The 25818-nt window shown below is 44.5% G+C and overlaps 1 protein-coding gene across 1 annotated transcript; it reads right to left on the bottom strand.

Annotated features, from left to right (window-relative positions):
* Window positions 1-1841: 1841 nt before the first annotated feature.
* On the bottom strand, window positions 1842-24139 carry LOC306776922 (1-phosphatidylinositol 4,5-bisphosphate phosphodiesterase gamma-1-like). Its single transcript, XM_079267818.1, has 32 exons — window positions 22954-24139; window positions 17420-17569; window positions 16761-16854; window positions 14295-14342; window positions 13249-13333; window positions 13085-13165; window positions 12392-12426; window positions 11965-12037; window positions 11793-11888; window positions 11590-11708; window positions 11110-11195; window positions 10782-10902; window positions 10504-10672; window positions 10243-10362; window positions 10051-10158; window positions 9776-9960; window positions 8377-8577; window positions 8147-8266; window positions 7872-8055; window positions 7686-7763; window positions 7150-7253; window positions 6966-7062; window positions 6801-6867; window positions 6548-6714; window positions 6343-6439; window positions 6020-6244; window positions 5303-5448; window positions 5097-5211; window positions 4842-5003; window positions 4073-4161; window positions 3787-3971; window positions 1842-3407 (listed from the first exon to the last, which is right to left on the bottom strand). Exons 1-32 carry the CDS (start codon window positions 23225-23227, stop codon window positions 3347-3349), a joined length of 3942 nt encoding a protein of 1313 aa, XP_079123944.1. The 5' UTR covers window positions 23228-24139; the 3' UTR covers window positions 1842-3346.
* Window positions 24140-25818: the final 1679 nt, after the last annotated feature.

Raw genomic sequence — 25818 nt, 5'->3', positions numbered from 1 at the left:
TTTTACCGCACTACATGCATCTCTCACCTTTAAATATTAGTTACTGTTCAGATGATTGATACTAAATATATTCACCAAATCCCAGTGTTTCCCACAGGGTCTTTTTAAACTTCTGGGGGAGTACGGGTTCATGCTCCCCATCGGAAATGAAGAGGCTACATCTACGAGTAGCATCAGTGATGGGATGCAACAGTATATACATGAATCAAATTTGCTCTATTGCAGCCAGCTGCAGCATTAAAATGCATCTTGCATGTTACTACATAAATAATAATAATCTGATATTACAATGTAACAACCAAAGAGCCCATTTGGCTGCATAGGGACTACCATTTTTACTTATGTACATTTTCTTGATTATATACTGACATACTTTTGCTTCAGTAAGATTTTCAATTCAGGACTTTCACTTGAAACATTGTGTTTTTATTTTATATTGTGGTATTAATACACGGGTCCAGTCAGTCTCCCCCCTCTGTGGCATCTGAGGTGGAACCTCGAGACAAAGAATAACTCTTTTAAGAAAACGTACCCACTGATATCTCACATTAAGGGACATATCAAAATACAATCTAAGCCCAATATGATCATAACCCTAACGCATGAATTCACTGCCCAACGGTGATGTAAGCAGAGGAATAGAGCTGAAACAACCTCAGATAAAGTCCCTGCTCACACATTTCTCCTTTTAGAAGATGAGAGAAATATATCATGGTTGACATCACTTCACACCTGAATGAACTGGATTTAAAGCTGCAGGACAATTCAGTTAAATATATTTTTCTAAAATGAATTACTTTATTTCAAGATAAACATTTTTCAAAAGCTTTCTGTTATGTAATTTAATCTGAAACGGAGCCCTTATTTTACTTGAAACAAGAACATTTATTAATGTTATGTAATTATAATTCATCCAGTTCAGTTTGAAAATTGACAATAAATATTGTTGAGATATTATACGTTTATACAACTGCTAGGCTTCTTCAATAATTATGGGACTAAATCATAGCGCAAGTTCGACATTATTGTGATGTTCCGGACCTTTGCATGAGCAAATACTCTCTCACTGGACCGCGCTGAATTCTATTTGAACACCCCTGCTTCAGTATGTCGACAAAAGTCAGTTTAGTGTGCGAATAATACCAGTATATAAAAAAAGCCAAATTATGTTGAAAAATGAAATCAAAGTAATTGTATAGTTTGTAAAGAAAAGTCATTAAAAAGTAACATTGTATGTTAAAAGTCATAAAAAACTCATAGTATAGTATGATGAAAGTCATAGCATATGAAAGAGGTTTTAAAATGTCATAGTATATTTAAAAAAAAACATTCTATATCATGTCAAGAAAAGTAATAGTACTTTGAAAACAGTCACAGTATATCATGTTGAAAAAGGGATAAACTCGTCGTATAGCATGTGGAACCAAATCATAAAAATGTAATAGTATATAATGTTAAAAAAAAGTCATGGTAAAGTTGTTTATAAATATCATGGGATAGTACTTTAAAAAAGAAAAACTCATTATAGTTTGTCGGAAAAATAATTATGGTAAAATATGTTATCTCACAGAAAAGTCTTAAAATGTTCATAGTATAGTGTGTCAAAAAATGATTCATGAAGTCATCAGATATTCTGTCAGGATAGAGGATGAGTATAGTGTGTTGAAAGTCAGTGCTGTAGAATGTAGAAATAAGTCATTGCAAAGTTATGTTATATGTGGAAAAATTCATAAAAAGCTCACAGTATAGTAGGTCAGAAGAAAAAGTGATAGTCCTGGTGTAATGTTTGTAAGTCCTGGTATAGTAAGTCCTACACATTTCAAAGACATTGCAGACAGGAGTACATCAAAGAGCTTTATTAAAGGTAAACAGCATTTGAATACAGAGTCATTATAGTAGACAGTTAGCATAGGTATACGGAGAGATCTCAATCTGCGTCAGCCTAACAAACAATGGCTAGAGGCCAACAAGACCAGTTTGCATAGAAGTCCCCACTGCAGCATGGGGGGGGGGGGGGGAGAGAGGTGTGTCTATGGTGACATTTAAAGGGACATTATCATTAATCTGAAGTCCATTATCGTTCTCCTAGTGTCATCTTTCATCTAGTAAAACAAGATCTCCACTGGTTTCATAAATAACAGAAGTTATATACAATGTGACGTTGGACAGGAGAATGCTGTTAATAGATATGAAGCCGTTTATTGCAGATCCAGGACCAGTTGAGTTCCATCTGTTGATTAGAGCCAGATGTTGGGAACTGATCTTGGTTGTGTGGTTCAGGTCTTTAGTGTAGGTAGTTTATTTAGAGCCCTTTCAAGAGGATTTATTCCATACAGGTCATCCGGTTTGTGCTCTCTTGGTAGAACAGGAATGACTGACCCCGTCACGTGGACACCCATCAACAAAATATTTGGTTTTGATTAAGAGTAGAACTAGTCTAAAAATCCCTTTTTAAACCCATTTCATGAGTAGTGGTCTGAGCCAAACGAGTGGATTTGTTCGTAGTTTTCCACAAAGGGTCACTATTCCAGTTGTAGAGTTTTCTTTTTCTTAGTCACAAAGCGTAATATCAAAGGCACATACCGGTACATGATCACTTTAATTCCATCCGTTTCCTGAGTTTTTCTCCTCAAAACCAAAACACAGTAAGAGTGAACTTTAAACTTCAGTTCAGTTTTAAGAGGGACCGATTCAAATGACTGGATCATGAATCTGAAACTATTTTAATAACCAACAATTCAGTACATTTATATCCTTGTAGTTATATTTTGCTTTACCAGGTAAAGAAAGCAATATTTAAGTCGAGCCTGATGTTAACTTTCTCATAAAACAATGATCCCAGTCACTGGTATCCGTCTGGTGCTCGCTATACCAGCCAGGTCTCATCATCTGATCACAGGTCAACAAGACTGGTTTTGTTTGACAGCATTAATCTGTTGTTGACAGAATGTACTGAAAGTTACTTTATATTGTTGGGGCAGTCGTGTCTGAAACTTAAACGATTAATAATGCCTTGATTTTTATTTCCAAAAGCTCACGGTGGCAACTTCAAATAGCTTATTTCCGATCAACCGTCCCAAACCCAAGAAAGGTTGCAGGTTGACTTTCTGAGCTGTGATACTTCATCTCTCCCGTCTGTATTGTTTCCATGAAAACATCAGAAGAAAGCCATTTCACTCTTAGTGCGATTCAGCACCAAGTCCATGATTGTTTATGTAGCTTAGTTGTGTGAGGTTTTATTCTTAGTCTGTGAGCTGCTTCTGTTTGTCATTGTTTATAGTCCAGTTATGAATGGGTTGAAGTCGCCGTACAGCGCCTGTGTAGCGCTCTCTGGTGGATCAGAGAATTAGCTTCGCTTTGCTGCCACCTGCTGCCTCAGTTTCTCCCTTCTCTTCTTCTCCATCAGCCTGGAAAAGCAAAAAGCAAAAAGCATTGTGTATAACACATCATCCCAAGCCTTCATTTGTGAACATGTCAGTCTGCAGATGAGAAAATTCTTCGTTGTCTAGATTCATATGATACTGTATCTTTATACTAGTTTTAAAACTGAGATTGTCAACAGCTAAAAGAAAGTTGATTTAACACAAAATGAGTACATTTAATCCAATAATCACTTATTTTTCTCTTCATCATAAAGAGAAGCTTTGAATGTTTAAAAGGACATTCAGCTCTGTAGTCAATATTCAGTTTGCAGCACTAATAGTAAAGAACGTATTATAATATATTCGTCTACACTAAAGACTTCCTACAGCCTTGCTTCTGGATCTTTCTCCTCCCATCAGTCACCTGTGGTTTCGAGCCTCCACCAGCTCACTCAGTTGGTCCTGAGCTGCTCTGAGCTCCTCCAGACTCTGCTGGTATCCCAGATCCCCGGAGCCCGACCTCTCCAGGAGGGACACCTGGTTGGACAGCTTGCTGGTTCGATCCCGCAGACGCTGGATGGTCATGTACATGTTCTCATCGTCTTCCTCCTGCAGCCATAGTGAGGAAGAGAGAGAACAGCAGGACGAGGGTAAGTTATCAGTTACGGACTCTTGGTAGAATGAACATGTCTCTCTCACAGCAGCGTCACCTTTGCATTGACGATCTCTATGTGGATCAGCAGTGATGCCAACTCCAGCTCTTCACTGTAGCTGTTCTTAAGAGGGACGCTCCTGTAGCCTGACAACACAAATGACAGAACTAATTCAAGCTCAGTGAAATATTTGTCTGGATTAAATTAGGATTGGCAAGAACTATTTGCTAAATCCCACCTCTCGAATGCAGACTGCCCAATCGCAGCATCCGACAACTATACTGTGCTCCATAGTCTTGTCATGCAATTCCTTCAGAGGTCTGAAGGAGATGTGGAGCTCTCATTACCACTGTTGCTAGGTAAGCTTCTGAAGTTATACTGAATGTACACATGCTGCGTTTTAATGATTCTGACAGCGAGTATAGATCTGTTGGCTTTCGCTGCTCAGTCAGTTACACATATTGTAGAGCGTTCTCTCTGAAATTGCATTTCCAAAAAATTTGATAATATTCATTCAGTTAGTGACGGTGTGGACAATCCAGTAGTTTTAAAATATGTAAATGACTAATACGTCAAAGTTTTGGAACAAGACGGGTTTAGTGAGCGATATAGCTGCTGTTTATGGTTGGAGGCCCCCTCTCCCCTTTATTTTATTCATTTCAACAATCATTTAGAAGTGCTATTTCATTATGTTTTTAAAACCATGACAAAATGAACAAAACGAGACTGGAGTAGAGCCATGCTACTCAGGCCCTGTTCAGAAATGGCCTATGCTATGATTGGCCGGGATTGTGTTGGAGGGGCGGGACCTAGCCGTTACATTCACCTGTTCGTAGCAGGCGGACAGGATAGGTGGCCTGTGCCAGGAAGTTCGGATCACTGAACATGTCCTCCTCGTAGACAGTGAAGCGCAGAAAGGAGAAGGTGGGGTTGTGGATGTCAAACACAAACTGCTTCTGCACCCACACAGGATTCAGTCCGTTATCAGCTGGGGGGGGGGTCAGGAGGAAGACGTTGAGCTCACATTACAGCGTGAATGTAAATGTGATCCACTGTGACCATGAGACAACAGCTTTCTTACCGACGACGTCTGTCTTGCATTTGCAGCTGTCGTAATCTGCTCCACAGATCTCCACCTCCACGAAGGGACAGATGATGCTGCGGCCATTTTTAGGGAGATGACGGGCTCCCAGCACCTGATCCAGAGACAGTGGAAGAATGTGAAAGGCAGGTATAAGACTGATTCTCACGACTAGTTAATACTTGTACTGCTATGACCAATCTCACCTGTAACTGCATGGTGATTGGCTCCACATGTAAGGTGTCCTTGTCGAAGGGGTCGAAGGCATCGTCCCTCATGACATCAGGCTGAAGAACGAAGCCACTGGCCCCTCCCAGCATGAACAAGGCCTGGTTCAGCTGCATGGGTTTATCTACACACACATTTCATATTTATTCAATACATCTCTTCTGTCTTACAGCAACATGTGACGGCTGATTCTATCAGAAGACCGCAAGGCTGAAGCTGATTATCCTCCTCCCCAAAAAAAGGCCTAACCTCACTAAGACCCACTGTGATGGGTGCTATTTGTCAACATGGAAATTGTTTTTCTACCCTGTTAACCATCTATTCTTATACATTAGTCTATTGATCTGCTGTCCCTGGTGGACACTTAATACCAGAGGCTAAATGTGATTATTATGGTTAACTTGCTAACCAGGAGATACTTATTTTTAATATCAGAACACAGACAATGTTGTCAGTTATGTGAATAAATGAGTGCTACTTAACTAGCCATTTTTACTGTAATATTGCTTATTTTCTATTCTAATATTACGATTCATAAATTTGTATCTGAGATAAGATGATGCAGCCGGTACTTTATTTTCCTAAACATCTGCCGAGCTCTCTTTGTGAAAATAAATGTTTGTCTCTTATAAATTCTATGTGTACTTGCGTTGACCTCGTCTAAAGGTACATGCAATATCTACTTATACACTGACCTGGGGTCTGGAAATTGAGTGCGACCAGCTGGGAGCCACAGAGCCACATGGGCAGCGGGTCGTAGTTTGACGAGTCCAGCCTCTGTCCTCTGGGATAAACTCTGGAGAGCTGACGGCGATTGTACTGCAGGAAGCGCTTCCCTCTGCTGCGTGTCGCAAACTTCTCCGCCTTTGTCTCTGGGAAGGAGGACATGTCCCGGTAACACGCCCTCTCTGTCCTGATCTCTAGAAGTAGCAGCAAAATACAAAAATAACCCGATTTAAAACACACAACTTATAATAAAGTGAGGCGAGAGAAGAAGAGAGAGCCGTTTGATCCTTACTGTCCTCGTTGAAGGGGACAGGTCTGCAGTAGACCACGAGCTCAGACAGCTCCACCGCTATCTTCTTCCTCCTCTCCATTTGCTTCTCCTCCTGCATCTGTCACCATGGAGATAAGCCAATATGAAAAAGACTCCCTTTTACATAATGAAAAAGATCTAACAAATGAATCCCAGGATTGATTCTGCATCCTTCGGTGCTACTGACCCGTGCGTCAGCGTTCTGTGTGGCCTCCCTGATCTTGCCCACCCAGACGGTCACGTCCTCCAGACTGTCGGCTGCCACGTCCAGGGTCTGAACCGGGAGGGAGGACAGCTGCTGGGAGTGGATGGTGAACACGTAGGGACGCGCGTTCTTCCCGTCCTTATGCACCACTGGACACATGGAGGGAGACAGAGCTTTGAGAGAGGGTACTTCTTGAGAATTAGAAGCTCACCTCTTGTTTGTTTACGGGACTCACCGACATGACAGGTGGGTACGTCAATGAAGCCCTTCAGGAGTGTTCCAAGAGGACTATTCTCTGTTGACTGAGACATCAGAATAATATTTAAAAAAAAAGACATGATTGGAAAAGCGAGCTGATCATTTGACATTCTTGCAGCTCCAGCTAAGAATCCCAACTCACCACTTCATCCAGCTCTCTAGTGAGAGAAGTGGGAACCTCCTCCACGTAGTTTGCAGGAAACCACAGCTGTTTCTTTCCTCCGTAGTCACCTCGCCACCTAAGGACACGCCACACGGGTTCATGACGAGCGGCTCTTAATGTAAAGGAGGCACAGGGGGTCACATGTACAATGAGACTCACTCACCAGCTGCCCTCCTGCTTATCCACATTGATGACGAGTGCCTGTTTGGGGAAACAGAGCTCATCTTCCCTCTGAGCTCGATAGTCGTACAGAGCTTTGACCGTACACTGAAACGCAGCATGGAGGGACACATCAGTGTGTCTGCCACAGTGTAGTTTCAGATACAACCACTTGGGGGTGCACATCGGCTTTGAGTGTTTCTATTTCTCAAAACATCACTTTTCTCATTTCACTTCCTTTAACTTACCTGAACGCACAGAAATCGAGAGTAAAATGACGAATGCAGTACTGAAGAGAAAAGTTAAGTTACGCTGTTAGATGAAAATCTATCAGTCCTTACAATACCAATATTTCTATGTCTTTAAAGTACATAGTTGGTGCAGATATTCACTATACTTTGTGTACTTTTACTTCTAACGATTATTTTAAAGAAGTCTACCCATATTACCTTGCAGGATAATCAAATGTGCTTATTTACTAAATGATGACGTAGATATGGTAATCATTGAATAATAACTGTTTAAAAACATCTCCCTTACCCGTGCTGTGGGCATCTTATTGGCCTCCACATAGAAGTGAGGGCTGCGGACCTCGTATAGAGCCCCGTAGTCGAGCTCCTGAGAAATAAACAAGTAATGGTCACTCTTGCAGTCATAAAATGACATGCAGTACATGGAAACCCTGGGTGACGGCGGTACTGTAAACCTGCTATGTGTCGGACTCACCGTGGTGCCCATGCGGTCCAGAGTGTCCTCGTTGATGGGGTACCGGAGCCTCATCTTGCGGTACAGAGGCTGTTTCTCGTAGTAGCTCACAAGGTCGACGAGGCTCTCGAACTCTGCCGAGCTGCCCAACATGAAGAGACGGCCTTCCTGCTGAATGCGACAGTGTTTGATCTTCCCCTCCGCCCTGCGGAGAGACGGACGAAGGAGGACAACTTGTCACAAAGACAATGTGAACAAATGAGTCCCCGTTGAGTCAGCGTACGTTGGTTTCCTACCTGAAGGAGATGGCATAGGAGCTGTTTTCGCTGCGTTTCCGCACCAAGAAAGCTCCGTCTCTGGGAACACGCATCAGCATGTGTTCAGCCTGAACCCGGGACAGACTGGAGTGGAACCACCTGGAGAACACAACGCTATCTATTCACTAACCGAGGAACTTTTTCTCCTCCACCGTCACGCACTTTAAAAAGAGAAAGTGTGACATCTCTGCAGACTTCAAATCACTCACTCTCTGCTCTCGTGTGCGTTGGGCTGAGGTACGGGGCTGCCCAGCCTCATCTCAAACTCGTTGCAGCGCAGAGGCGTGTCTCTGTAGTGGCAGATGAGGCGGTAGAGGCTGTCAAACACCAGGTTGTCCGTTAGGTAGAAGCGGGTGCAGCCGGACTCCTGCCGTGAATGGATCCTGCAGTGCTGGACACGACCGGAGCGCCTGGAGAAGGAGGAACATGTGGGGGGGGGGGGGGGGGGGGGGTTAGCGCGACGATCTCCAGTCTGTCACAAAACTCTGGAAGGCTGGAGACAAGAACTGGGAAAAAAAACTATCAATACTTTTAGAGTTTTCTCCAATTTCCCCCAAATTGCAGTACAGCTCGTGTTGTGTTTACAAAGCTTTTAATCACATCTTGAGCCCTTTAAGTCAGATGTGAGGCCACGTGACGAGATTTGGAAAACAACATATACGCAGACTGCTGAGAACATTTTTGTCAGATATTGTTGTTGGAATGCTGTTAAGCATCCAACTATTGTTCTTCGAATCTTTATTCCACTATTTCTTCCGTCCCCCTTTTTTTGAAACTCTTCTTCTCCTTCATATTTTCAGCTACAGAAACCGTTCAATATCTCTTCATATTTCTAACCTTTAAACTTTTTGAATGATTAAGCTTTCAGCAACCTTTTTTTGAATGGGTTTCTATAGAGAAGATTTTCAAATCCTCTTAAACTTCTTCAACTTTCAAATCCTTCAACTTCCTCATACTTTCAGCTACAGACACCATTTCAACTTTCAAATGTTGAGAAAACCCTCAACTATTGCCGCATAATTGATCATTTCTGATATATTTTTAACTTTATGAACTGCAGCAATTTAACTTTTATGATTTTTCAGCCCTTTTCTGACTTTATAATGGGTGTGTATTGCGCAGCTCAGAGTGCACCAATTAGTGATGTTGATAAACACACTCACACTCTCTCACACACACACACACACACACACACACACACACACACACACACACACACACACACACACACACACACACACACACACACACACACACACACACACACACACACACACACACACACACACACACACACACACACACACAGTCATTTCAGGTCTTGGAGACTTTTAGAGGACCCCCCCCCCCCCCACACACACACACACACACCCACCCCATTATAAAATAAAATTGTATCTATTCACTTAGGATTGATTTTCCAACAACTACATTTGAACAAACACTGAGGCTTTTAAATCCCCCCCCCCCCCCCCTCTTTATGATGAGCGCTGGGCTGCTGTACTGCTATGATCTCATTTCTCTAATCTCTTTCCTCCTCTGACATAAAGTCCAAAGAGAGGCAGCGGAGATGACTTTCAGTGAGATGTCCCATTGAGTATCACTGACCAGAAGGAGAGGGTGTAGTCCCCGACAAACGTCTCACTCTCCCGGACCAGGAAGGTGCCGTCTTTGGCCCCGCCCTCGCAGTACTCCTGCAGGAGCTTCTCTGCCACCTGTCGACCGTCACGACCTCCGCCCAGCTTCCCGTGGAACCAGCGCTCTGCACAGTGCTGCTCGTTGTTGTTACACTCCTGACCAATTACAGGAAAGCGTAATTGAGCGTCACCGTTGCCCGATTAAATACCTTCTTTTTCCTTATTTGAATGTAACCACCTCCCTACCTCTTTTCCTTCGTCGTCCTCCTCTTCATCAGCTGTCTGGTAGTGAGACGTCTCCTCTGAGTAGTAAATCTTATTACTGGTCAGGACGAAATAGTGTGGCGTCCACGTCTGTGAATCACACAAAAACACAACTCAGTAACGCCGCACAACAGGGACTGTATGCGTGATGCGTCAGTACTCGTGCACACGCACGTGGTCGATGGGGTCTTCCAGGTAAAGGATGCCGTTCTTCAGCGAGTTGCTGATGTCGTTCTCGGAGTAGCCGGCTGAAGTCACCTCTTCATACAGCGTGCCTTCTACCAGTTTCTTGTGCTGTGACGCAGTGATGAAACGTGTTCAACGCGGGAGCATTTTACTGCATGCATGCACCATGTGAACATGTTTTTTTTTTTTGGAGGTCATGGATCTTGCTCGAGGTTGATTTGCGACGTAGGTGCGTGGTGGTCTGCGTACCTTGATGAGGATCTTCCTGCGGAGCTGGTACGGCGAGGGGAGCTCCTCTGCGTTGCTATCGACCGGCTTGGTGAGCAGCAGATCTCCAAACACCTTCTTAAAGTGCGTGGCCATGTTCCTCTGCTGGACCACACTGCAGTGGTCCTCGATGGACAGGATCACAGGGTACCTGCACAAACACGACAGCGGGGCCGTGAACCCTTGCGTTTAATCTCCGGAAGACATCTGCACGTTGTGCCATTGTCAGATGGAGAAGTAGAAACCCTGTCCAAGCTTACTCTGATGTGACGAAGGCTTGTTCTTTGATGGTGTGCAGCACATCCACGAACTTGATCTTGGAGGTTAACGTGTGGCCGTGGTAGATGATCGGCAGGTCGTCGGGTCCGTCCCAGCAGTCCACTGAGATCAGAAAACACAACATCCGAACAGAGGCGTTTAGCTGTGTGTGCACCTGGACAAGGACCAGACCACAATACGACACTGCCATTCCATATGTGGCCAGTATTTAAGGAAGTGTTCAATGCATTTGAATGAGCAGCTAAATACCCTAACCCTCACACCACCATATCGTTTTCTTGTTCGTTAGAACCAAATGCTGGTTCTTACGTTCAATGCAGCGGCAGCCCATCCTGAGGCAGCGGGCGTAGGCTTCTAGAGATGATTCACTGGAGAACTGGTCCCCTGTCAGGTAGCTGAGAGAACGACAACATGGAAACGAGTCTGAAAGAGCAGCGGGACACGTTTAAATAGAATCAAAACACATTTGGCTGTTTCTTCTTGATTGATAAAAGTGATCAGTTGGTGTTGGATTTTCTACTTATTACTACATTTTTCAGCATTACATTCAATATAAATCTGACGTGTTGAGTTTAAAGGCGGTAAACATGGGAAACTGCTCGTCTTCGCAAAAAGAAAAGAAACCCTTAAACTCAAGCAGATGTTCCTAAACGTGGAGTGTATAAATCACCATTATTCCCACGAAGCTCCCTTAAATACAATAACAAGATCTTCTTCTACAGTATGGGGCCTCCTGAGACGACGATATAAACTTTTAGGACCATTTGAGTCTCATATGTCGAGACCTACGTGTTGTGTGAAGAGGAGATCCAGTACTGAGACAGCGGCCGTTTCATGTCATCGGCAACAACGGGTGAAAGTCGAGGGTCACACACAGAATTCTCTTTGGAGAACAGGAACGTCAGAAACTGGAAAAGTAAAGTCACGTGATCAGACTGTGAGCCAGGAGGAAATCCCCACAGCGCATACTCCAGCTGGCTCTCTGGTTTCACCTCATCAAGTTGCAGCATGGGCTCCGGCTGCGGTCCGCTCCGCATGTACCCCGTGAGGAACTCTCTGACACGACTCAGATCCGACGCCCAGGACTCCTGAGACGAGCCGGATAAACAAGTGAGCACAGAGCAGTTGTTTTCAAAGAGAGCATTTTCTGAATCTGCTCTGTACCTTCTGGTCCATCTGCAGAAACTTCTGGAAGTCGTAGAGGGAGATCTGACAGAGCTCCGCTCTGTCAACATTCCTACAAACACAACGGTTTTCAAGATGTCACTCAGCGGGAGTGAAGGTTCAAGAAAGGTTCAACGAAAATGAGAGAGGAGACACATTCACATAGAAAAGTCTGTCTGGCAGCCAACCTTTCTACTCTACCTATGCCAAATCTAAATTATACCAAGTTCATTTCACATTACGTTAAACATCCAAAGAGCAAAAAACAAAAACGAACATTAAAAGGTACCATTAAAATGGCAAAAACACATGGTTTCACTTCAGACACTGATGAATTAAGTGTGTGGACGGGTAGAAGGACAATAGTGGGGAGACGTGAAGACAAGGGAGTGGACACCGAGGAAGAGGAGGAGGTGAAGGGACTCACCGCAGTGGGAAGGAGAGCTCCAGCTGCTCAATAATCTGGGAACAAAAGGGAGGAACCAGGTGACGGACAGGTGAGGGGGAGCCAGGTGAAGCACAAACAGGAAGTGAGCGTGGAGGGGTGTGAGTGCAGAAGTACTCAAATACAGTACTGAGGTTGTGACTTTGATGTACAACAACTTTACTTTTCCATCGTGGGAGAAGTCGCTCTGATGCTGGATGTTACTGGCTGCGTGTTTCATATTCAGACCGTAAAATGAACATGAAACAAGATCCTCAAATATTGCTGTCGTCATCCTGTATCTCCAAAATAAAGAGCAGCAAGTTGTTGCAGCTCAATGCCACAACGTAAGAGTTTTAGAGAATGTTTAGAAGAGCATGCACTCTTACAGCTGAGCGGAAAACCCCTGTGTCTCTAATTTTGTGATTGTTTTTCATCATTACTGATTAAAAAAGGACCATCTTGGTGGTTTTGCATGTTTTATAATTTTTGCAACAAATCACGTGTACTTTAAAGTCACAGCTAACCATTTTGAAACTAGCATAAAGTGTACATGATTCGTAATTATGGAGCTAAACCTCGCAATAACACGAGTATATGGTCCATTGTGATCTAACTACTTTTAGTAAAGGATTTGAGTACTTCCTCCACGACTGTGGAAGTGCGTACGTGTCCAAACACGAAACCGAGACTCACGGTCTTCTGAGCGTCAAACATTAGCGTTCTGTAGAGCTGTGAGAAGTTGGGGTAGGACAAGTCGCTCCTGGCCTCCACCTCCTTTGTGAACAGGGAGGAGGAGAGTTAGTGTGACACACAAGTCAGAGACATTCAAATGAACCAGACTGATATTGTGCTCTGACCTGCAGCTTGTCTTTGAGAAAGCGCATGTTGGGGACTCTGTAGTTGACCTGAGGCAGCAGAGCTTTCACTTCCTTCACTGTGATGCTGAAAAGAGAGGGATGCTCCGTTAGAAACATTAAAGAACCAGGAGATGGCGCTGTATGCTTTAAGGTGATAAGGTCGAGGATTCTACATTTTAAATATTAAAACTTCCATTTTCTTCTGAGCACATTCTTGTCCGTGTTGGCTCAAGAGATTAGCCGTTTCCACGATGAAGAGTGAACCTTGAAGCTTGACTTTTAAGCCAACAGAGAGTCCTTGACATCTGCAGATATGATGTAAATCTATGCAACGGCTAATTAAAGGACCTAGTTTGTACCACTTAAAGAGCATATGTACACATACGCTGTTGCAGTGTCTTCTGTGGAGTTGCTGATGTCTTTACCTCAACAATCCTATTTCTCTTGGACAAACAGCACATGGATAATCACTTTTACTGATGAACAAAACACATGCGACCATCAGTCATAGAATGAGGAAGAAAGCAAGAGGCAGGTAGAAGAAGACTCCAGGTCAGTGCGCTGAGAGGCTCTTTTGGGGTCAACGACCGCAACCACTGCCGGGTCTGATTCCTCTCTCCGCCCGCTTCCCTCTGTCTAGCTACTGTTACTATTTTCACAGGAGACAGGAAGTTGCCCTCTCCCAGCCCATCGCATCACTTCCTGCTCCTTATCAGGCAGTGGCAGGCTGTTTGTCCTGGAGCGGCTTCCACCCAAACAGAAGCCGGGATTTATTAATGCGAGCGGGAGAGAAACAGAGAAAGTGTGTGTGTGTGTGTGTGTGTGTGTGTGTGTCAGAGACATGCGGAGCTTCTGGGTGTGGATGTGCGTGGAGGTTAAGGTCATTGCAGACCCCTGACAGATGTGCGACACGCTCGTTGATGACATCTGGATCTGGTTTCACCTCCACGCGCCACCTGCTGTGACAGACCGGCCCATAAGCATCCATCACAGGCTGCTGTGGGAGCTCTGATTGGGTGTTGATGTGTTTGTGGCGAGTCACCCACCTGCCCTCGTGGTTCCTGTCCATGGCCTCGAACTGTTTCCTCAGCCACCTATGGAGGGAGGGATGGAGAGAGAAAACACCACACTGAAAGAGCGACTATTACGAGAATCCTGCTGGAAGTTAAAATAGAAGTCACACACGTTCGCTAAAGACAATGAGAGTGATCGCTTACTGATTAAATGTTGCACTGCGTTGCTGGAGACTGAAATTTAGATACATTTTGCAAATTAATCTCATTGTGATTGTATTATATTTTATACAATTTGTAATCACCAAAAAGTGCGAGCAATATGTAACAATATGTCATTGAGCTCAGAGGAGGGCTTATTTCGAGCTAGCAAACGCTGAATTTACAGACTGAAATGAAGACGCAAGATCATTTAATCGGGAATAGCTAGCTCAATAAGCCAACGTTAGCTCCATGAACACTCCGGCCGACGTAACAGGTCCGAGGCAAAGAGTCAGCATCCTCACCAGCTACAGAAGACATGGAAACTAAGAAGCAGCATTGTTCTTGCTGTGTAAAGCTATTTAGTCCCAGTATAGCTAGCATGATAACACTGTATGAATGCTTAGCTTACATACATAATACCTGTTTGTATGTTTTCAAATCGTTTATTTTCACATTTAATGTTGTAGGATTTGGCATCCTGTATACTAGAAGGTGACGTAGTCAACGTAGCGTCACCCATTGGTTTGTGATCTACAGTTTTGAAGCCTCGAGTTCGGCGTTTTGGCCATCGCCATCTTGGTTTTTTGCAACCAGAAGTAACACGAGAGGGCGATGACAGACATTTTTAGGGGACCAAAATGTTACAATTAACTTTCAAAAATACTTTTTTTCAGGAGTATACTAAACCATGTGCTTATTTAATATAGACTATTATTGAATTACCAGAAAACACGCTATATCGTTTGCTATTCGTTTGGTAGCCGTGAGAGACCTTAGTCTGTAATGCAAGTATGTCTGCATGAAAAGATGTACAAAGATATATTATATATTCGCTAATGCTAATCGCGGTTAGCATTTCCCCATTGGCCGTAATGTTAAACTTAGCTTAGAAGCTAGCGACATGTTATGATGTTCAGAGAAGAAGATAACTTTAGTACTGTTGAAAGCATCTTGCTGTTCAACGGGGACACCTGCGGCTTATAGACCGGTGCGGCTTATCTACGTACACATTCTTTTTTCTTTTAGAAATCAGCTGGTGCGGCCTATATGCCGGTGCGCTCTATAGTCCGGAAAGTACGGTAATTTACAAAGTGAGCATCATGCTGTATAACACTGGAAACTCGCGATGGAGACCATAAACTCACAATGTTTACTGAGGTAATAAAGTACGGGCATTATCTCACAGACGTCCATACAATCTGACTCATGTTTGCAAATCAGAGGAGTGACCCGCTGAGGGCCATTAGAAAGAAATGTAAGGCTCTTACGCATCACCTTCACTTTTCAGACCCGGAGATCTAGAGCCAGTGTTTGGTTTGTCCCTTCTGGGCTACTGTAGAACAACAGCATAGCGGAATCCGTGAAGATGACCTGGCCCGTATGAAGAGATAACCTCCGTATTTTAAGGCAACTGAAATGCAATCCTTATTTTCAGGTGATTACACACTAAAGAAAACACTTAGTTCTATCATATTCCAGTTCTGCCAATAGATCCGTGTAATTGCTACACACTGGCCCTTTAAAAGAGTGAAGTCTTCGAGGATGAGGACAAATATATATTTCCGTACACAAGAACTGAGGAGAATTCAAATTCAAATAGAGCAACAAGTTGACGATATATAGAGTCTGTATTTGTCAAAGCTGTTGAATCTACAGTTTAAGTCTCATAGACAGACGAAATTAGCCATTTCATTTCCTCTGACCATTTCCAAACATATACCGCTCACATTATGTCGACAGCCACCTTCTGTTCTCCTGCTCGCACCACAGAAGCCATAACTGCCCCCGCACATTCATCCAGAGTAAATATTTTCATCCCAAAACAAATATTTGTCCTCTCCTCCGACCGGCACCTCCCTTTCCCGTCCAGGCCGCTACTTCTTTTGATGCAACCAGGCAGCTATCACTTAATCACACACACACACAGGGAGGGGTGCTTCACAAACACACAGATTAATAGTTCAGTGATGCAGGTTTATGACTTGCTGATTCATTTCACTCAAAGACATTCACTTTCCAATCATAGAAGACGACAATAACCAGCAAATATTCATGTTTGAGTCGCTGCAAATAGGCAATTGTTTTGCTTAAAGAACTTACTTTGATCAAAGTTGTTGCCTATTCATTTTCCGTTGATCAACTAATGAAATAAGTTGACGAATTGTTTCAGTACTGGGAGCCCTCTACAAACTTTCAAGCCTACCTGAGGTCAGTTTTTACAATCAACAGACGACATATTCAATGGAGAATTCCTTTAAGTCACAACTACAAGCAGCTGAACACGTGGACACACACCTGTCTGTCTGCTGCGGTGCGGGAGCTCTCTGAGTGTCCGTCATCAGCCAGTTGAGACCAGTGATCCACATGTTGGCCTCCTCTTCACTGAAGGCTGTAAAGACAAAATGAATAGAAAGGTGTAAAGAGTATCTGGCTTTGGTGACTTCTCTAAAGGTTTAGGGAACAAGCAGCTAAATATTTATTTAAAAGCTGAATTAAATGTGAATTCAAATTGATTGGAACTATGTTTTTTGTAGGTGTGTTCATTACTTTTTATGAATCATAATCAACTCACCAAACACGGGCACATCACTAACGGGTTATACAGATTATCTGAACCACTTTATTTAACTACATGTAAAGAACGGGCACCTGAATAATGGTAATAATCTCTCATCACACACACACACACACACACACACACACACTAGGACAGCTTAGGTTTTAATTGATCATGCGACTGCTTGTTTTTATTGACCCATATCCCAAATAAGCGTGACTACAATTTTACTACTGAGAAAAATGATGTCCATAACAACAAACATGACACCCAATGGGTAATATTTGTCCTTTAAACGCACTCTTAAAAAGCACGATCTCTGAAGTGACAGTGAATCAAGCAAAGGTACATTGGGAATCACTTGTGCACACACATACAGTTCTTTAAGCCCACTGACCGGCCACGCTGAGCGTCCTGAGGCGAAACTCCAGGCCGTAGAGCACGATGAAGCAGTGAGCGGTGTCAAGCTTACGGGCCTCCTCCGGGTAGCGCTCAAAGTCACGGGAGCCCTTCCCCAACCGCAGCTCCCGGATCTCTCGTATGTCCACTGGAGGAGGGAGGGAGGGAGGGAGGAAGGAAGGAAGGAAGGATAGTGTTGCATGAACACAAATCTGCACGCAACCATGAATCAGTTTGGCACGTTGTTCGTTTCCCTGCCAAACACACAGAGATCTGCTGCCGTGTGTGTGTGCTGTGAGCCCACAGAGCCAAAAAACAGACACACAAACATTTCAGCTGTCGGTGGCAGGATGCTCCCTAAGCCTGAAGAGGTTTTCAGCAGCAGCCAAACAAACAGCCACTTTTTATAGCTTAGCTTTCACGTGAATTAGGAAAAAGAATCCCTAAACTTCCCTTAAAACCCTGACAGAGTCGCTCACTTTCAGTGGTTTGGCCCTTAAAGGACCAAAGCAAAGCCCAAAAAATGTTGCTGAAGCTCCTCAGTCAGCTCTTAGATTAATGATTAAGGTTGTTAATGACTAAGTTGTTCCATTTTTACTAAATAAAACAGGATTATTGAGGCTGCTTTTCCCAAGCCCCAAAGTGTGCTACCATTACAGTCATCTGTTTTTATGAGAAATAAACACAAAGTCCTCTTTAAAATATCTAAACACAAAATGTCCCACAGTTTTAAAAAGGTACGTCCAGAATCCTCAAAGACTCTTCTGTCCATCTGGATGCTAAATGAGTAACTTTTGGACACGTAGTCGTCACCGACAGCTCTAGAGCCGCTCAACGGTCACCAAAATAAAATGGCAGGCCGTAAAAGTGCACCATACAGTAAGTGATAGCCAGGTATTTACTGTACAGAAAGGTAGTATTACATTAAGATATCTAGACCACTATTGTGGAGTATTTGTACAGATTATGGGATAATTAAGGCAGGTTTAAATAAGGGAAATTGTTTGGCATTCGTTTAACGGACGTGTCTCCAGCTCTAGTTTTGCCTCATCATTTTGGCAACACCACATTTTCTTCTCACTTTAAAAACTCAGCATTCAAAGGGTTAAAAGCTGCACTTGTGGCAGGTTCTATCGAATCATTTCTACATTTAACGAGGAATGCATACATAACTGAAAGGTGACAGAGCTTCAGCTGCACCAGAAGGGTTAACAGAGTGGACGAGTCGGGCGACTCTGGACTCTACTCTTGACACTTGCAGCAGTGGACACACCCACAAAGAAAAGCCCGGCTTATTGACATAGCAGATGTCTTGTGCAAACACACACAAACATACACTCATAGATGCTCCGGCATTCACACACCAAACACAGGCCTACTAGAGCACACACACAGCTGAACGGAATGTGACTCTGTGAAGCCTCAGCGCTGTTTTATTCCAGCCAAAACAAAACAGGAATATTAACGAGGACAGACACGTCTCATATCTAAGTGTTCTGCCCAACAGGTGGACGACGGGGGACACAGAGGACAGAACAATCAAAGCCTGTTGCTGCTCTTTAGCGGGCCAAAGCCAGCAGTCCTCAGCAGGTTGTGTGTGATCCTGAATCAAAGAGCCGAGAGGAGAAATCTGGATCCTATCTGAGCCTCCTCCAGATGACAGAGAGTATGTTTGGCAGCAGATTAAGAAAGAAATCCATTATCTTCGGGTGGAAATGTGTCCATGATTTAGTGTGTGTGTGTGTGTGTGTGTGTGTGTGTGTGGGGGGGGGGGGGGGGGGTGGGGGGGGGGGGACGACACGTAACTGAATCTGACGGAGTTCTTACCCACAGATGAACTGCTCTGTTTTAAGCTTTTGAAGGAAGATTGAAAATAGTTCCCACTAAATGCACTAATTTGTCCTGTTTAATAATGTCTGAGGAGAACTAACCCACCGTTTTAGGAAATAGCTGAGCCAGCAGTTATTAAAGATGTACCGCTTCATTGGCAGCCAATGGGCTTGGGGCTGAGACTCACAGACAGGAAGTTGTTTTTTTTCAAAGGATTTGTTAACAAAGACAGAAACATGTTAAAGAACACCAGCCTTATTCTTTGATTGGAAAAAAAACAAAACAAAACCCTCCAACAGACCGTTTGGCCACTCAACTTCTATGGGGGGGGGGGGGGGGGGCTGCAGAGCATCTGGACCAAAACTCATCCAACTTATTAACATTCACAACCACAGATGACATATTATGGAATATTCCAAACAGTCATCTACTAAAATCAACATCAAATGCTTACTCCGGATCTTGTTTGCTTACATTTTCAACGGATATTTCCTGTTAAGAAGAACTCTCAGCAGTTTATCTCGCAGGATGAGAGCAGATGACTCCCTCCTGAAGTGAACTCAAGCGGCTGTTTTCAAGGGCAAGAAAAAACCTTGACGCTTGTCCATGTTGGCAGTTGTACACTGTGGTTCTTTCACGGCTGCTTTATGTTAAACACACACATTGGATCAATTGAATTAAAAAGAAAAACTGATTTTTGGATAACATGTTTAAAGAACACGCTTCAGTGTTGGTACCGAAACTCAGACGTTGGTAAGTTATGTTCGCACAAAGTTCCTCACAGTCAAAGTCGACTCAATTTCCTCCCAAATTGATACCCCAAAACCTGGGTTTGTTTTTACTCTGGCCTTTCCCTTTATTACTTCCTGCAATGCCATCTGGACGTTGGACATGCTCCCTGCCTGTCTCACTCCACAACACACACACACGAGGCATGATTCCTCCCACTGTGGCCTTTAACCCTGGTCCAGGCTGTAAGCATGGTTGTGATGAAGACACACACACAGTCTGATGTAAACGTAGCAGGAGGAAGAGGTGAGGGATTTCACACAGTGGGCCAACTGGAGACACATCAGAGGAAGAGATACCATCAGCAGTCTCAGACAAAGATCATCGCCAGAGAAGCTCGTGAACTAACCGTCTTCTCAGTGCTCACTGCTTGGACTGAATGAAAGTTCCCTGAACGCACCGCGCGTTGTGCGCACTGCTGACCTGAAACCACCAGCCGTGGATAATTGCAGTGCATTTCCAGTGAAACAAACTGTTCTCGGTACAGCTGCTGACATCACTCCAGACCAGATGGCAGAAGTCTACTTGGGGAGATTAGAAATCGCAGGGAAACGAAACTATGGGAGACCAGAATGAAAAATAAGCCCGAGGGCGGGTTATAAAATGGACAAAGGAACGGGTCGTCATTTTAGTTCGCCTTAGTAAACACACTGATGCAGTCCTGATCACACTGTAAATGACTCCCTATTTGGTGCAAACCACCGAAGCAGCGCCTCATCTGTGGTCCACGTCTTGGCTACCTGCAGAAGATGCTGAAGCCTTTTGTTTGTCCTGCAGCCAGCCAGTCCTTCAGGCTGAGACGGGAAGCGAGACACTCCCTGATAACCCCACACTTCCTGCGTCTCAGGATTTAATACCTCCACTGTTTGCCAAGGCGCTCATCTCAAAAAAGACAAACAGCAAAGCTGAGGGAGGAACTTCATTTCAAAACAAAAGAAACGAGGCAACAAAAACAAAAGGAAGGAAAATCAGGAGAGGAGGGGGAGGCGAGAGGAGACAGAGTGAAGGGGTCACTTCGATAAATATGAGTTAGAACAACATAATCAAACGAATGACCTGAGACTTCAGAATGAAAGTGAAAGAAAATAGACTCGGTGACACGGGCGGTCACAGAAGATCGAGAAAATGAGAAGGGTGTTTAGGTGGGTGTGAGTGGAGGGAGGAAACTGGGAAAGGACAGCTGGAGGAGGGAAATGGAGGAGAGGTAGGAGGGGAGAAAAAGTGGGTAGCTGGGAGATAAAGTGAAGGACAGACCCGCTGAGTTCCTGGAATGTACCGCTGGGTTTGTCCAGTGGGAGGTCGTCCGTAAAGGGCCGCCTGCGTTTGTGAGAGCAGTTTTCATTGGCGTGGGGTGGAAGCGTTGAGGTGTTGAAGCTCAAACTCGTAGTGAAGGCTTTATGATTATGGATACATGATTGACTCCCCAAACAGAAACAACACATCTGTTCAGCTGCCACGAGCCTCTGAGCCTTCGTTTAAACATTCTGATGGCTTGACTGATATTATTGCAGATATTTTCTGATTACTAGCATCCGATTTTAAATACATTTATTGAATTGTGCACGATGAACGGCTTGCCGTTAGATACAGGCTGCGTCAGTATAACAGCGTATAGTCAGCGTAAAAACGTCAACACATCTGTTTTTAGCGCACTCTTTGCAACTTGCAGCGTTTTCGCCAATTGTTTGCTTTTCCAGTGTTTCATCATGACGCACACATGTTTGGCGGTGATGTTTTCTTAAGTTATGACAAAAAGAAACCCCTTCAGCGGGATGATGGAAACACAAACCTGACAGCAGTAAACCTATTCCTCTCTCATAGGGGAGGAGTCCTTTTCTTCTTTCTTTTTTTTTTTACAGGGTGCTACCATAAAGTCTGAGTTAGAATAACACATGGCAGACAGAAGGAAACTCTATCATGCCAGTTGTGAATGCCGTAAGTTTTCTCGGTGCTAACAGACACTGTAACAAATCCTCCCCCAGGCCACAGAAATCCAGGGCGCAGACAAAAGCCTCCACACGCCACACAGGCAGAACGCTGCTCCAGCAGCAGCCTGCCACTTTAAGTGAACCACCGACACTACGCTTCACTCCAGCAGGCAGTTACGGCCACCTCGGCCCACCACCACCACCAGTCAGTCTGTGTCAGCACTTAGGGTCCATGCATGCTATTGTGTTACCGGCCGGCTGATATGGAGGAAGCAGAGGTCACAGGGCCATGAAAGCCCATGACATCACTTGAGTTGCGATACTCACTCTGGCATCTTTGCGAGCACAGGCGCACACAGTAAAGATCAAAACAAACTCTTCTTGAAGGGCCACTTCACCCAAACTACAAAAAACATGTTTTCTCCGAGGGAGTCAGTGTCGAGCTAATATCAGTTTCGCATCGCTGCATTACTATTGTCTACCAGCCCAAGTGGTGTGCAGACACGGAGAGTGTTTTGGTGAAAGAATAAGTTCTCTTTAATATTTGCTTTTTTTTCTATGTAAAACCCAAAAATACTTTTAACTCTTCAGAGCTCTAAACATCCAATAAAAAACAATCTGTGAAAGAACATTTCTCTTTAGTTCCACCGACCTGTGATGAAGAAGAGGTAACCAGCAGACAGCCCGATATTTTAAAGGGTCACACAAGCCAAAAGGTTGTGAACCGCCACTTTAAAAAGCTGCACACGCAGAGGAAGAAACGGTCCCCGGTGTTCCGTTTCTGCATTTGTCAGCATATTCTCTGACACTTCAGCATCTTCTGATACAAAATCTGTGACTGGCTCATAATATAAAGATGTGAAGAAGAAAGAAGTGCATACGATGCATGAGACTGAGACGCATCAAGGATGTCATGTACTGTAGTTGTAGTTAACACCTTCTCTTTCGTGCATGAATTAATTCATTCAATCCCATCAATACTCACCCTCTCCTTCTATTTTGTCAGGGTTTCGGCTCCACACTATCTGCCGCATGTCTTGCTTTATCTGGAAGGTTCTCCTCTCGGGCCTCTGGGACTTCTTCTGGTAGAAGACGGTCATCACCGTCCCCATCTCGAGGCTGTGGAGGATGCGGGGACCGGCCTCGGTCCAGTCCAGCATCCTGGAGGCCGTGACCGGACCGGCAGACCCCGCGGCCCCACCGGCGGCGGCCTCCTCGGCACAGCCGTTGTGGCAGCCGCTGAACCTGGCTGCACACATCTTCACTGCATGGCGACACGCACACCTCAGGACTACTGATCTGTGGCGGTTTATAGGCGAGGATGCTTTAATCACTGAACGCACCAGTCATCCAACATGTCCAAACCACTGATGCCAGGAGGGAATCTCGTTATGAATCCAAATCCCAGCAGGCAGAAGTTATAAGTACGTGTGTGATTAAACGATTGACATTAAAACAAAAGCTAACAAATATCACTCAAGAGCGGAAAGAGTGGAATTGTCCTCTGGCTCTCTGGAGGGGGAGTGTATCCCTGTGTTATCCTTTCCAGATGCTTCTGGCAGCACACCAGTGAAATCCTCTCGGAGCGAGATCTCATCACCGCTGGACTCGGGTTTCCAGACTTTAAGTGTCCTCCTGCCGCTCCTTCAATCCAACGACCGGAAAAAGGGCACCCACAGTCCGGCTTTGAATCCACGCCGCGTCGCTCGCCTCCCTTTAGCAACTTTGAGACGTGTCTGTCCCGCTCCTGGCCGTCTGGAGAGTGAAGTCCGTGCGAGCGACAAAGACGCCGAGTTATGCAATGGCGAGTCGGACAAAATACCCGGTGGTGAGCGCAGCTGGGCGGCTGGAGAAAGAGGACGGGCAACGGAGAGCGCTCTGCGGCGGCTTCACGGAGACAGAGAGGCGCGCGGATGGGAGACCACGGAGCGGCCGCGCTCCCATCCGCCGAACCATTCTCCTCTCCCCCCCCCCCCCCTCACACACTCCTCCTTCCTGGGCACGTTAAACCGCCGACAGGATGCATTACCATACACAGGAGTAACCGTGCGGAGGCGTGCGGGGTTGTGGTGGCAGGCTATGACGTTAATTGCACCGGTTTCTCCTCGCTGCTCCTCGACCAGGACTTCTCTGTCTGCGCGTCCGCGCTGCTCCAACGACAGAGGTCTTGAGAGGAAATTAGGGCTAGCCGACCGGAAAAGCTTGATCAGATTTTTTTTCCCTCTTGTGCTGTGGTGTATATATATATATATATATATGAGGGAGGATGCGGGGAGGGGAGGGAGAGTCTCGGCGGAGAGGAGGAAGGGAGCAGAGCGACCTCCGCGGGTCTCCGGGAGACCTGCAGCCACGGTGGAAAGGAAACACACGTTTAACGCGGATGAACCCACAGAGGGAACAGGACGGGTGAGTCCGGTCGAGAGGTCAAGTGGGGTTAAATGATGAAGGTCTCAACATGTCAGCCAGTCATCAGCTGCAGCAACAAATCATTTACGCATATTAATAATAAACAGGTTATTAAAAAACTCGAAGTTACATTTTTTTTAAAACAGTTTCCAAAGACAAATATGAACACTAATAATATCATATCCCTAAAAACGTGTCATCAGTTGAGTGCAGATATCTGCCAGGTGTGTCTAAGCTGGTAATTGACTGGCTATAAGCTAATTGGCTAACCCTCATCTGGACACCATAACCTGTAAGGCATGCTAAAAACACATTTCATTCAAACTCAAAAACAATCGTCTACTTATGCAGAAAGTCGACGCTAAGTAGTTAAATAAGACACGTCACAAACGTTTTACAAAAACAAAATTAAACTCACCAAGCTGTTTGTCCGCGTAGCAGCGGCTGAGCTGCAGCGCGCGGTAACGGAACTACATGTGCACAGCCTCCGCACGCTGCTCTGCGGCTCACGCGTATTGTTTTGGACGGTTTGTTTGGCTAAAACATACCGCGAACTGTTTTCCCTCCGCTGGGGGCGCAGTGCAGCATATCGGGGTCAGAGGTTCACTCAGCTGTTAGCACTAGCGACCCCTAGCGGCCGTCAGGTTAAGAGTAGCAGTGAGTGAGGAGGAAAAAAACAGGCACAAAAAGGGCTTTACCACGAAAGCTACAACATTAATAGCTGTAGTAGTGGTCGTAGTATTTTATACAACAGTAGTAGTAGTAGTATAATAAGTAGTAGTAGTAGTAGTAATCGTAAAGTCAGTTTTTGAAGCAGCAGTAGTAGTAGTACTAGTAGCAGTCGTACTAATAGCTGTAGTAGTATTAGTACTGGTTATTAGTACTGGTAGTAGCAGGAATAGCAGTATTAGCAGTTGTGGTATCAGTAATAATAGTAGTGGTAGTGATAGTAATAGCAGTAGTGGTAGTAATAATATTAATGGTAGCAGTAATAGTAGTAGTAATAGTAGCAACAGCAAAAGTTGAAGTAGTAGTAGTAGTAGTAGTAGTAATACTAAAAATATTAGCAGTAGTAGTAGTTGTCGCAGTATTAGTAAGAGCATTCATTATTTCAACAAAAAAAGCCTAATTTTGAGCAAAACATTCAAATACAGTTAATCCATGAGGCTTTTATTTTGAAATGGGGTGTGGGGTGTGGGGGAGAAGGGGAGAGGAGACAGAATCATAATGTTAGATAAACACAAACCGGTGATTAAATGACAGGCTCATCACAAGCATTTCAGTTAGGATTCATTCTGTAGCAGAATGTATTCATCATGGAGCAGAAAGTTGGTTTTCCTCTCAATTAACCGCTTCCGTGTCAAATGTGGAATTCCACAGTAGTTTTTCTACGACAAGGACAATATTAGCTACTTCTACATCCAGAAATTATACACGAAGAGTG

The sequence above is a fragment of the Melanostigma gelatinosum genome, assembly GCF_949748355.1.
Source record: "Melanostigma gelatinosum genome assembly, chromosome: 4".
NCBI lineage: Eukaryota > Metazoa > Chordata > Actinopteri > Perciformes > Zoarcidae > Melanostigma > Melanostigma gelatinosum.
The sequence above is the reverse complement of the archived record's forward strand: the minus strand, read 5'-3'. Positions and strand labels throughout refer to the sequence as shown.